Below are 14,194 nucleotides of genomic sequence, written 5' to 3'. Positions count from 1 at the left end.
GGCAATTTTCATTGCCATTTAAATGAAATTACTTAATTTAAATATACAAGCTTGATAAGAAAATTTCAGATGGCACTTAGAGGCTTTTGCATCTGAACTCTTCATATATATACAACTCTTCATACTGTATATACTGTATATATATAAATATATATATATACACACACACACACACACACACACACACACACACACACACACACACACATGTCTGGTTCACTATCTTTGTGGGGACTCTCCATAGACTTAATGGTTTTTATACTGTACAAACTGTATATTCTATCTCCTTACACTAACCCTACCCCTAAACCTACCCATCACAGAAAACTTTCTGCATTTTTACATTTCCAAAAAAACTCATTCTGTATGATTTATAAGCTTGTTTACCCATGGGGACCTCTATTTAGGTCCCCACTGTGACACGAGTCCCCATGAGTCTGTGTGCATTCAGGTTGAAGTCCCCATCGGGATAGAAAAACATGAACACACACACACACACACACACATATATATAATCTTAATCTTTCCATTCTCTTACTCTGTAACTTTTCTCTCTCAGTAAATGTGACCGCAGAGGGCTGATATCTTACTGGTTAATCAGATTTAGTGAAATATTGCTTTCTTATGCGAGTAACTGAATGGACACAGGGATCCATCCACTGATTGTGAAAGTGAAACAGATATAATAAAATATATAATGAATGTGTGATGCTGAGGTTGGCAGTTTATAAAATCACAATGTGGCATATCAGAATGGCCCTTGTTTGCTGTTAAAAAAATTGAGTTGACAGTCAAGTCCGGACAAGCCTGCAGAAGCCCTTCACTACGAGTGGGTATAAACACACAAACACACACAGTCAAGTGACAGAAATAGCAGACAGCCTCCACACTGCTGATGTGAGTCTGAGATAAAGCAGCTGGTCTCACTTAAGATTTTTCACCCGAGGTCACACTTGTGTGTCATTTAACAGTTGTTTACAATTAAGGCCCGTCCACACCAAGAACGATAGCTAAATATAACTAAAGATGAACTCTATTTGCATCCACATCAGTGGACATTATCGTTCTGTTTATTTTAAGCGTGCGCTGCAGTTCTGTCGTCTGCTGCTTAAAACTATGGGATGAACATAGTATCAAAATGATTAACACGTGCAAGCACACTTATCAATGAACTTGATACATGTTGCAAAAATGTTTTATCCATACCTTTCAACTTGCGTGTGCAAAATTCTAAATTGAATGAATGTGTAGCAATTTCAAATAGAGACATTTTTGTGAATACAAATGTTTTCTTTTGTATTAGTGTACCATAATTTGTGCATGCAACAAAGAAGATGTGCATGTGTGGATCAGGTGACATGCGTGCATTCATTGACGTCTTTTCTGAGTCGATCTCATTTGATTCATTTGGATTTTGAGACTTTCTTTTCGCTGTTTTTAAGCATTTCACAACCCACACACAAACAACTACAAATGAATAGGCCTGGTGCTAATTATTAATGTGTGCACAACTACCCATCTATTTGACCAATTCACAAAATGTGCGTCACTACATTTAAACTAATACAATACAACTTGTGTGTACAAAATCTATTTTTTAAATGACCCTTTTATAGCCATCCAAATGCAAAAGTTCAACAGCAGTGACAGCAGTGGTTCTTGAGGCAAAGTTTTTAACATCGATGCCATAGAATAATCATTCCCTCAGAAATTTTTACTTCTGCCTTCAAAGACAATTAAATAACAGAATTGCATGTGCAATATAGGCTTGTCAGGCTTGGTACATCAGAGTCTGTAGAAATGGTTTCTTGAAAAAGAAGAACTGTCAGCTATTCACTTATGTGAGATGAATATCTGCTATAAGAAGTGGTGTCAAGCATGAACGTCAAGTGGAATTGTACACTAAGAATGAATGAGTCACAAATGAGCCACCAAATGAAGAGAAGAGGAATCTATAGCAGTACTTCTTTTAATAAACACAAAACAATGGAGATAATCTACACTGGAGAACACATTGTGCAATGCAAGACAAAGAACTGAATAAACCGAGTGCTATATATAAACAGGCAAACAAAGGGAGCTAAATGAAACACAGGTGAACTTAATTAGTGCCTAACAGACTATCATGGTTAACTTGTAGCTCAACATGAGTTCCTATAAGAGCAGCCAAAAGTGTGATTGCAAAGGAACATTCTCTCAACCCCAGGTCAGGACTTCATACGGATTAAGCGTTGTAGTATTTTTGGGACTGCAATATTCAGGCTCCACACGGATTGAGGACAATTTTTCAGCTGTACGGTAATGCACCTTTGCTGTTTTAGGCTTGTGTTTTTTTTTCTTCTCCATTCCATTTTCTCCATCAATTGACTTAGTACAACTAAAAAAAAGTTAGTTTAAGCAAAAGTATAGATCGTCTTTATTTTACCTGTCCTTGTGAAAAATATCAGAATCAGAAGATATTAACTTTATTTAATATTAAATAACATGTAGGCTACAACAGATCAAATTAAGTGTACTTCTTTAAAGCACAACAAAAAGATGTTTAAAACATTATGTACTTTAAAGTAAAACTCTTAGTTTGACATTACCAATTTTTTTTTCTTTTTTTTTTTTTTCACAAGGGTACATAGCAATTCAAAAATTAGTTTTCCAGACGGCAACATGGTGTCGGCCCACATCTGGTACACATGAATTGCACATGGCCCAGATGTGGGCCGGATCTGGGCCGACACTATGTTGCTGTCTGGGTTCTTATATGGTTTTCCGTTGCAAACTAATCTGGTTGTGCAATTTTACCTAATGAAACTTCCATTCTCAAAGCTCCCTGCAACAAAGCTTTGACCTTTTATCAAAAATATTACATTCTTAAACCAAATGGCATGATTTCACTGAATCCACTCTTCATTGTAGGCTTTAAAGATCAACATGGAGAAAATCATCCTAATATTCCCTCTGATATTGCTGGTGCTGCATATACAAGGAGGAGAGTTCCACAAACCTCCAGTTTGTTTGCCTGAAGCTCCACAGCCGGAAGTCGTGGAGTTCGACAACACCATCTATGCCACTTGTGAAGTAACTCCCAGCCCCAATTTGCCACGTAACCAGCCAAAGATCTTTGGGCAAATCCTCTTCAAGCAGGTCTTCCCCAATGGAGATTTAGAAGTGAAAATCAACCTCCGTGGTTTGCCTGCCATCGATCATCAAGAGCGTGCCATGCACATCCATCAGTATGGAGATCTCAGTCAAGGCAGCATCACTGTTGGTCCTCATTATAATCCAAACGGCGATGACCACCCTCATCATCCTGGAGACCTGGGCAACTTTGCTTCCGAGCGAGGAGTTATAAGGCAGTTCCTGACGCTTCCAGACGCCAAGCTCTTTGGGCCTTATTCCATTCTGGGACGTGCGGTGGTGGTTCATGAGGAGGAGGATGATCTGGGAATGGGTTCAGATGAGGAGAGTAAACTCAGTGGGAATGCTGGACCGATAATTGCTCTCGGTGTGATTGGTATTACTACTCCAAGTCTGTGGCAGAAGACTGAAGTGCCCCCCAAGAAAACATGTGGAGGAATGCACTGAGAGTCAAAGATGAGGGAGTCGGATATGGCGGAAGGGCAGATTCAAATAGGATAATCATGATTTTCCTTGTGTATTCTTTGTATGTGTCGTACATTAAAGTGTATTTCATAACCTGAATATTCCCATGTGGTTTTTTTTTTTTTTTTTTTTTTTTCTTGGTCTTTTCAGAGGCTTTTTGGCCATAGCACCCAATGGTAAATGCACTCTTAAAAATAAATGTGGGGTGAATGCAGGTGAAGTGGGCAGTTTAGTTTGATTTACTGTGCTCAGTGGGTTAACGCTTTGAGCATGACAATGGCCTTTAAAGATAGAATGGTTTTGGTTGATGCACTATGACACTGGAAGGTGTGGCTACATCTCAAGGGAGGACACCCTTATTGTTGAAGGTAGACATAACCTCTGACATAAGATTTTATTTTCTAAGGTTTCTCACTAAATGTCAACAAATGGGTATATTAAAGCTACAATATGTAAGCTTTTTGTAATGACCAAAAATCACTTGCAAAGTGTGATTTCCTGCAGTTGTGTACTTCCAGTATCCCAAAATTTCCCAAAGCTTTTTTTATTTCAGAGAATTTCCAATTTTAAATTAAAGCTGTAAGCAGCATTTATCAGGGTTCAAGCATTTAAGGCCTTTAAGCACAAATGCATAAAAAGACATGTTTTATTTGGCAAACATTTAACCACTGACATCATACATGGAAAAGACAATTTACAGCCAAAGTTCAACTTTTTTTTTGATAAATATTGATCTAGAGAGTCCAGAGAATTGTCCTAGACTGGTTTGATTGCGATCGGGCGAAAACGCCTAGGATTAGTTTGCAAAAGTAGGTTTTGACATAATCATGAATATTCAGTGAACGGTTTGATTGACAGCAGTGGTTCTTGAGGCAAAGTTGTTCAGGATGAGAAGATCTATCAAATGATATTCATAGTGTGTGGATGTGTGTAACACCACGTGATTACAGAGGGCGTAAACCTCGTTAGCGCCAACTAGTGGCCGATTTTTTTCAAAATTCTTAGAGACTTCTAGGACCATGAGTCGAACATGCCCACCGAGTCAAACTTCATTGGCCGATGGCGGCCATGCTTTTTGAGATATGCCAATGTCCTCATACGTGGCACCTTGGACCAAGACACTGCATACCAGTTTTCAAGTCAATCGGACTAACGGTCAGGTGGTCATAGGCCTTTTTAGTTTTTTTTCATGTTATAGCACCAACTAGTGTTCAATCGGCGCGACCAAATATTTTTTTACTGTGACCAAATTTTGAGCCCATACATATGTGTACCGAATTTGGTGAAGCTATCTCATTTACTTCTCGGGTTATAGCCATTTTAGTAAAAGTGGCTCCGCCCACAGCGTACGTTTTGGTGCCCCTTAGCGACCGTGAATCGATAATTATTGATAGTCAGTCTACAGAGAATCTTTCTGCACTGGTTTGGTTCCGATTGGGCGAAAAACCTGGGACTAGTTTGCAAAAGTAGGTTTTGGACAAAATTCAAGATGGCAGAAAATTATATATACGTTAGATATACAGAGATATACGTTATGTCTGGCTTGAGCCAAGCATCACAGGGATATAAGACACTTGAGTCTAGGACAAACCGTCTAGGAGTTATGAGCAATTTCATACTTTTGCTTGCTGTAGCGCTACCTATTGGCCAATCAGGGTCATACTTTGATAGGTTCTCCCCAAATTGAGGACTACCATTTGGCCAAGTTTCAAGACTCCAGCATTTACGGTTTGGGCTGCACGATCAGTTTTACGGCGGAATAATAATAATAAAAACCCTAACAATTACAATCGGGTTTCAGCACTTCGTGCTTGAACCCCTAATAAGGAAATGATAACCATCACAGTCCACAAATATTGTGGAGGCAGATAATCTATCAAAATAAATAGTAGGAATAAAATAGGGGTTCATGTTAAAATAAAGTGCTGAGCAGTAGAACCAGATAATTTAACATTCTGGGTATGAAAAGCTTCCTATATTATTATTTTATTTATACAAAATGGCAATTTAATTCAGCACAGAGTCATACGTCAGTCAATAATTACAGACCAGGCCAAAAGATCATATGATTGCTGCAGTAAACCTGTCAATTAACAGTGGGACAGTTCACTCAAAAATGAACATTCTGTCATTAACTCTTTTCATTCTAAAGGCTTGTTTACATCAAGAACGATAACTATATAACTATAAAGATAAGCTATAGCGTCTACACCAGCGGATGATATAGTTCTGTTTATTATAAGCGCGATTTTGTCGTCTGCTGCTTTAAATGCTCAAGCTGACTGAATTCTGATTGGCTGTCAGTGTTTTATCTAGCCTGGTTCTACCCATAGACAGTATATAAACTGGACACAGCGACCCCATTGGATTCAACGGAGACAAGTGAAGTCAATTAGAAGCTCTCACTTCCTGATGGTCGAGCGTACTGCGCAGACTCAAACTGAGCTTGACGATGTAGATGTGACGTGAGCAACCTGTCTGTCTTCTAGTAGCTGCGCCAAGAGAAATCTGAATCATTCCCTTCCGAAACTTGCAGAGACGGAGAGTGTGAGTAGGAGGTGTCCATGAGCTAGGAGCAGGATAAACTTTTAGTAGGTATTCTGATGAATTATTTTGTCATTTTGACTCGTCCCCCCGATTGCCCGCGAGCTTCTCCTCCTGTCCATACGGTAATCTCTCTACTGTGCGACAGAGAGTCGTGTGGTTATGACGCAATCTTTAGCCTATTTTTACAAAAACTGCTTCAAGGTAATGGAGCTTTTTATACATTTTCGTGTTTCTTTAGAAATAAATAATGGACAAATGGAGTCTTTAAACACCTCAGCTGTAAAGTTATTCGCTGTCAAAGTGATGCCAAAATGAATGGGAGTCAATGGAATGCTAACAGCAGGTGATGGTCCGCTAATCAATGGCAGCGCCCGGGGAGACTTCAAAATAATATGAAACCCTGCCGCCCTGGTTCTACCAGACTCTCGTACTGAGCGGAAGTACGCAGGAGGGCGGAGCCAGATATGTTTTATCATTCATCTACTGGAAATAATCATTGCGAAAGTGATTCCAATGAAAACCATCCAATGAATGAAAGAGGTGCTAAACAACTGTTGGGAAAGGAGAAGAGGAAGAAGGAAAGTTTTGGCTGGACAGGAGACTTAATAGCAAAATAAATGGAAATATATGACAAAGAATTTGCTGCTACTGTGGTGTGGACTAACAAACCAATCTGGAAACTGGAAAATCCGAAGGTTGACATATAGCTTCTAATAATTAAAGACAGCAGCATATATAGTCAGGGGGGCACTGTTTCATATTATTTTGAAGCTTCCCCGGGCGCCGACATTGATTAGAGGACCCCCACCTGCTGTTAGCATTCCATTGACTCCCATTCATTTTGGCGTCACTTTGACAGCGAATAACTTTACAGCTGAGGCGTTTAAAGACTCTATTTGTCCATTATTTATTTCTAAAGAAACACGAAAATGTATAAAAGGCTCCATTACCTTGTATCTTACGTTATGGCCCCGTAGAAGCAGTTTTCGTAAAAATAGGCTTATGATTGCATCATAACCACGCGACTCTCTGTCGCACAGTAGAGATTACCGTATGGACAGGAGGAGAAGCTCGCGGGCAATCGGGGGGACGTGGAGGCAAAATGACAAAATAATTAATCAGAATACTTAGCAAAAGTTTCTCCTGCTCCAAGCTCATGGACATCTCCTACTCACACTCTCCGTCTCTGGAAGTTTCGGAAGGGAATGATTCAGATTTCTCTTGGCACAGCTACTAGAAGACAGACGGGTTGCTCACGTCACATCTACGTCGTCAAGCTCAGTTTGAGTCTGCGCAGTACGCTCAGCCATCAGGAAGTTAGTGCTTCTAATTGACTTCACTTGTCTCCGTTGAATCCAATGGGGTCGCTGTGTCCAGTTTATATACTGTATGTATATAGTCAGTGGATATTATGGACTACATGTAAGATACCATTACAATTTTTAAAGATGGGTCAAAGGATTTATAAACAGAAACAACAGGATCTGCAGATGTCCTTAGATATCAAGTGGGAGTTAACAAAATAACATCTGACAGCTTACGTGTATAGTTGAACTGTGTGCTATATTAGGCTCATTGCACTGAATGGATTGAACAAATCTTGTGTCACAAGTTCTAACAAAGTTTTAATAAGTAGTGATTCTGTATCTGCCCTTATGAGTATAAAGTCAAATATAAATATAAACAGAAACATATAAATATAAATAGATATAAATAGAAACCATCAATTACTTGATGAGATTTTATTTACAAATTCAAGAATAAGCAAGGTTGTCAGGTTATCTTGTCTCATTTAGTACATTGCCAAAATCTGAATTTGATATTAAAGATATAAAGGGTGCCCAAATTTTCTCAAAAGAAGAAAGTTTACCTTTTAACATATAAGTTATCTTTTCCATTGATAAACAGAAAGACATGTTATTGAACCACTGTACAATAGACGGCCTTTCCACTTTCTTCCAGTACAGAGCTATCAGACGCTTTGCTTGAAGTATACTAAAATCAACAAGTTTACGAGAACTGCTATGGTGAACAATATTTTCAGGAATAATTCCCAAAATAAAAATTTCAGGTTTCATTGGTAGATTTATAGCTATCATCTGGAAAATAAATATAGCCACCACTTTCCAAAACTCCTGCAGCTTCGGTCAGCTCCACATGCAATGTAAAATTGTGCCTTTATCAACTGAGCATTTGGTGCATGTGTCTGGGATATTATGGTTAATTTTATTTAATCTAACTGGAGTAATATATGTTCTCATAATCCAGTTATACTGTATTAATTTGAGATTACTATTAAATGTTTGTAGTTGAGCTTTCATACATATTTCTTCCCATACATGCAAGGGAATATTTAGATTTAAATCCTCTCTCCAGGAAGCCAATTTAGATTCTGATGATTCTTTGGAGTAAGATTCTAACATTTTATAAAACATAGATATTAAACCTTTAGATTGGGCAGGTTTTGATAATAGGTCTTCAAGAGGTGTCTTATTAGGTTTTGTAAGCTTTGCACCTTAATAAGAAGAAATACTGTATAGCTTCTAAGTTGAAGGAATTTAAAGAAATGCTTTTTGGGAATATCAAATTTCACTACAATTTCTGCAAAGGACATTAGATTATTTTCCTTATAGAAATCCTCCATTTTTTGCAGCCCTCTATCAAACCACATCTTAAATCCTGGATCATATCTGGCTGGTTTGAAACACTTGTTTCCCCAAATTGGGGTAAAACATGATAAGGTATTACAATGACCTAGATATTTATATACATCACACCAGACATTAATTGTATTAATGAGGATAGGGTTAAAGGATACTGTATCTTTGTCTTGCAAAAGAACATGTTGACGAACAAATGAAATAATCAAAAGCAGAAGAGAAGAGTCTAGTGCGGAAAAAAGATAATGCAAAAATGGCAGCAGAAATGGGATAATGAAATTAAAGGGAGACATACAGTATGTACATGATCCAAAATAAAGCAGGTATGGAAAGTAAGAAGAGAAATAAAAGGAAGGAACAAGTCATAAAAGGTTGACTGAGGATTGGACATTGCAAGAGTTAACAGTTAACAGTTTAGGACCCAAGAACCAGATGTTTGAAAGAAAACCCCTTTCACAAGCTAAACAAAACTCTTCAAGTGGAAAACATCTGACAGGACTATATAATGAATACCAGGAGGAGAAAACAATTAAGTGAAACAGCAGGTGGTAGTAATGCAACATTATGGATGCCAACTGCCATGAAACACCAAAGAAGAAGAAGAGTCTGAGAAGAAAAAGAAATTCCAATTTCAAACAGCATTTTTGTGCCCTTGAAGGGTCCTTCGGTAAGGGGACGCCATTTGGGGTGTTCCAAACGAAAGTGAACAACAAAGTCCCCACTCCCCACTTCAAGGGCTCATAAGTAGGGCATAGAGTGCTCACTTCCGTTTGGAATTTGCCCTTGATTCTACACGAGAACAGCGCATAATGAGATTCTTCTTTCGCGATTAGCCACTGTGTTCTGAGCTAGTGGTGGGCAGATCGAGGCTTCGTGAAACAATAAACAGTTGAAGCAAATGTGCCATATTGTGTCGAGGCTTCGAAACAATCCGACACCCGTCTCAACGGTGACACCTAGTGGTCACTTGCAGGTGTTGATCTGAAACAACCTTGACAACAAGCCATTAAAAAATTTGTTTTTTATTATTGTATTTTCCTAATATGTGGAGCTTGTTGTAACCTGTAGGCTCCTCACTGGTGCATAATGTTATTTTGGTCATGAAAAATGAATATTAATAAAAGAAATCAAGCCACAATGTCTCACTTTTTTATAGATTTTTATTAAAAAATCTTAATTTCTCTGCTGTGAAAGGACTTAGCCTTCTTCTTTTTTTAGAGATAATTTCTCCAGCCTTTGACAAACTCTCACAAAAACCCACGAGGTCAAGATGCGTTGACTTCACTTTTATACAGATGTGTGCGATTGTGTGGTCTGTTCCCGACCCTGTCAATCAAACGCTGATTTGGCGGACCATGCCACCTGTCGAAACACTTGTGAAACACTTCTTATACTGTCTATGGTGAAACACTCCGAAGCTTCATTTAGCCGTAGTCACGTGACATGGGTGTTTTGAACATAGACTGTAAAAAAAATATGGACGTAGTGTCCGTGACGTCACCCGTAGGTTTCTGAAGAGCATTTTTGAAGCCTAAAGTGGGCGGAGCCGGCCGTCGCCATCTTGGCCTTGCGTCACTCCCGTATTACAGAAAATGGGCAGAGGCGGGGCGTGAGTGGAGCTGAGGAGCCTGGCTATCTGAAATCACCACCTAGCTCGACGTGATCGAGTTTTTAGTTCAGGCTGGGCATAGATGTTTATATCTATGCAGGCTGGGGAGGTAATTCAATAAAGTTATATGCAACTGACAGTACCAAGTCTGCGACTCCACAGGGCCTCGCGCTAAAGTGACAGTTGATGTAAAGCCAATTAAAAGTTCCTATTTTTGCCCTTCTAAATATTATAATAGTTAAAAGACATGGCTACATGTGAGACTGTGTATCGTGATTCTGTACTATTCTGCTAGTTGAAAATGTAGTAACTTAATATTACTTAATATAAGTGTGTGTGACAGTGATTTATGTGCATAATGTTACATGTCTCTTTTTTTTATAGTCTATGGTCCGTCAAGTTCGTATAGAGCTTATTCAGTCCATTTTAAATTCTGATTTTGGACGCCTCTCAAATGGGTTAAACCATACTGTAGATATAACGTTGCCTATGAAGTTCAAGTAAATGCGCTAGAAAATCAGCGCTCATTCAAGGATGTGCATTTATTGCATGGACGGAGAAAGCGCCGACACCAGCAGGATTTCACCTGACGGTACATAAGCATATTATAAGGCTTGTTCGACTTCATGCAGCTCTGCGCAGGCCGATCGGCGGCTGACTTGAAGCAGTGCATGCCGGTTAGAAATTTTGTCCGACTTGATACAGCGCCGACGCCACGTGACTGTGACGTGTACCATCAAAGTACCGCGAGAGCGATTTGAGAGTAGCCGGAGAACTCAGCCAGCGCAGCTTCTCAAGAGCGGCTGCATGAGCTCTGATGACGACACAGCTGTTCTACGATTGGCCGGATTCACAGCATGACAACGATCACGTGTGTTTCGTGTTTATTCGAATACCTTTAGTTCCTCTAAAGCTCACAAATCAGTTTTTTATAACAGTAAACACTCTTTTCATGTAGTTGCGATGTTATATTGTGTCATGTTTATCAAATTAAAACTGATTAAAAAAAGTAGACTCCACTTCATTGATAGTAGCTTACGTTGAACTTTATTCTTGTTCAAACAGACGCTGTATGAAGCAGTACATAAAGTATTGAATGAAAATGTCTCTGAAACGTGCATTATTAGGCAAATATTGCATTTATTTCACTTCAGCTGTGGTAAAGTATGCAAACACCACGTGAGCGGTCACTACGGGAACCAGAAAGTGTCCGACTTCACGTCTCCGTTTGCAGCTTGAGCACGCGTTAGTTGTCGACTCGTCAGTGTCTGATCTGTCTGCTGGGCCATGTCGTGTGTGATAGGCTACAGCAGGGCCGGAAACAGAAATGATTAATTAGTTCATCTTTCAAGTTAGGGTTCGGGTCCGAGTCTTTCGTTCTTCCTGTCAGTCCCATAGAGGCTATGCTGTCAGGTTCCTAGCTGCTTTAAGCATGCTGTTGTTCAGCCTATCTTGAAAAAGAACAATCTTGATGCAGCTTCATTTAAAAACTACAGGCCTCTAAATTGCCCTTTCTTTCTAAAATTTTAGAAAAGGTTGTTGCGAACCAGCTAAATAATGTTTTGGATTCTCATAATATCTTTGATAAGTTTCAGTCTGGTTTTCGTAAAAATCATTCAACTGAGACTGCCCTCCTTAGGGTTTCAAATGATATTTTGATGGCTGCTGTAAATGCTCTGTGCTGGTTCTATTAGATCTTAGTGCAGCGTTTGATACCGTGGATCACTGCACTATGATTGATAGACTGAAAACAACTGTGGGCATTACTGGATCAGCTCTGGATTGGTTTTCCTCCTATCTTTCAGACAGGAGTTTCTCTGTGTCCGTAGGAACATATATGACAGACTCTGCTCCTTTGTCCTGTGGTGTGCCCCAAGGTTCTGTGCTTGGCCCTCTGCTGTTCAGCCTGTATATGCTTCCTCTTGGGAAGATTATTGGTAGCTTTGGAGAAATATCATACCATTGTTATGCTGATGATATTCAATTATATTTATCTTTTAGCCCTGATAGGTTGGACAAACTGTCCTTGTTGCACAATTGCTTAGCCTCCATTAAAAATTGGATGGCAGACAACTTTCTGCAACTAAATCCAGACAAAACTGAGGTGCTGATTTTTGCACCGGACAACATTATTCCTAGGATTAGGCAGGCAATTGGGGCTCTATCATCCTCGGACTGTAATGTTGTGAGAAATTTGGGTGTCATTTTTGATAAATCTATGTGTTTTAGCAGTCATGTTAAATCTGTGGTTCGTTCCTGTTTTTTCCATCTCAGGAACACCGCTAAGATTAGATCTGTGGTTTCTAAAAAAGAGATGGAGATGCTTATTCACGCTTTTATTTCTTCTCGTCTTGACTTTTGCAATGTACTGTACACTTATTTAAACAAACCCTCCATGGACAAATTGCAAGTGGTACAGAATGCAGCTGCAAGACTTTTGAATAAGACCAACAGGAGAACACATATTACACCTATACACTGTAAAAAATTTACTGTAAAATTTACAGCAACTTACTGGCAACTTTGGTTGCCAGTAAGACTGTAAAATTTACAAGAGTCCTGTAAATCATTAACTACAATTGTACTGTAAAATTTACAGTAACTTACTGGCAACTTTGGTTGCCAGTAAGACTGTAAAATTTACAAAAGCACTGTAAATCATTAACTACAATTGTACCGTAAAAAACACAGCACACTGCCTTACATATGCTGTAAAATGGTTTTTACAGCTGTAACTAAAATTACAGTAGAAATAATGTTTATGAATGCAAGTGATATTACAAGAGCAACAATGAACTTACATGTACTGCTATACACTTTACAGTAAATTAGAGCATTTGCTGTGGAAATCAATTCACTAACTACATTTGAGATTTTTCACTGCTGTGTGTATACGTTTGCTGTTTCAGCCTTTTTGTCAAATAAAACTCACAATAACAGGTCTTCATTAATATAACAAATTTATTGTGCAATAATGGCTATTTAACATAAGCACCAGATTCCAAAATATATTGGGAGAAACAAAAATGGAGATTAAATGAAAGGCTTTAGCCTTGGAAAGAACCACTGAGAACAGCAGCACTTAAAGGATTAGTTCACCTCAAAATGAAAATTTCCTGATATTTTACTCACCCCAATGCCATCCAAGATGTTCATGTCTTTCTTTCTTCAGTGGAAAATAAATAAAGTTTTTTGAGGAAACCATTTCAGGATTTGTATCCACACAATGGATTTCAATCGCAACCAACATGTTGAAGTCCAAATCAATGCAGTTTCATAGGGCTTTGAAGTGCTTCAAACGGCTCTGCACGATCCCAGCTGAGGAATGGGGTCTTATCTAGCGAAACGGTCGGTCATTAAAAAAAAAAGAAAAAAAAAAAAGTATATATATATACACACACACATATATACTTTTTAACCACAAATGCCCATCTTGTACCATCTCCAAGATGCGCTACGTATTACTTCATGAAGTACGAAAGGTCACGAAAAAAATAAAACAAAGATGTCGGACGATTTTGAAGTTGGAGGAGAAAATTAGATAAATTTTTCGCCCTTCCCTACCTTTTTGAACCGGAATACACAGACAAATAACTTAGACCGATGACGTGACCCGTGACCTTTCCAACGTGATGTCGTAATGCCTGGCGCGTAGCAGACCAGCACAAGACAAACAATTGTAGTTAAAAAGTATATACTTTTTTTTTTTTTTTATGACCGATCGTTTCGCTAGATAAGACCCCATTCCTCAGCTGGGATCGTGCAGAGCCGTTTGAAGCAC

General features: G+C 38.8%; 1 protein-coding gene across 1 annotated transcript; it reads left to right on the top strand.

Annotated features, from left to right (window-relative positions):
- The first annotated feature begins 2,183 nt into the window (after positions 1-2,183).
- LOC311082955 (uncharacterized protein) lies at positions 2,184-3,726 on the top strand. The gene is made up of 2 exons (XM_084114157.1): positions 2,184-2,298; positions 2,911-3,726. The coding sequence occupies exon 2, from the start codon at positions 2,926-2,928 to the stop codon at positions 3,577-3,579; it is 654 nt and encodes a 217-aa protein (XP_083970283.1). The 5' UTR covers positions 2,184-2,298; positions 2,911-2,925; the 3' UTR covers positions 3,580-3,726.
- The last annotated feature ends 10,468 nt before the right edge of the window (positions 3,727-14,194 follow it).

This window comes from Abramis brama (assembly GCF_963993115.1).
Source record: "Abramis brama genome assembly, chromosome: 1".
Taxonomy (NCBI): domain Eukaryota; kingdom Metazoa; phylum Chordata; class Actinopteri; order Cypriniformes; family Leuciscidae; genus Abramis; species Abramis brama.
Note: the sequence above shows the minus strand (reverse complement) of the source record. Positions and strands in the feature narration are given on the sequence as shown.

Bases quoted from the DNA above. Each gene is read 5' to 3' on its own strand.
- LOC311082955 (XM_084114157.1), top strand. From the start codon at position 2,926: ATGGAGAAAATCATCCTAATATTCCCTCTGATATTGCTGGTGCTGCAT.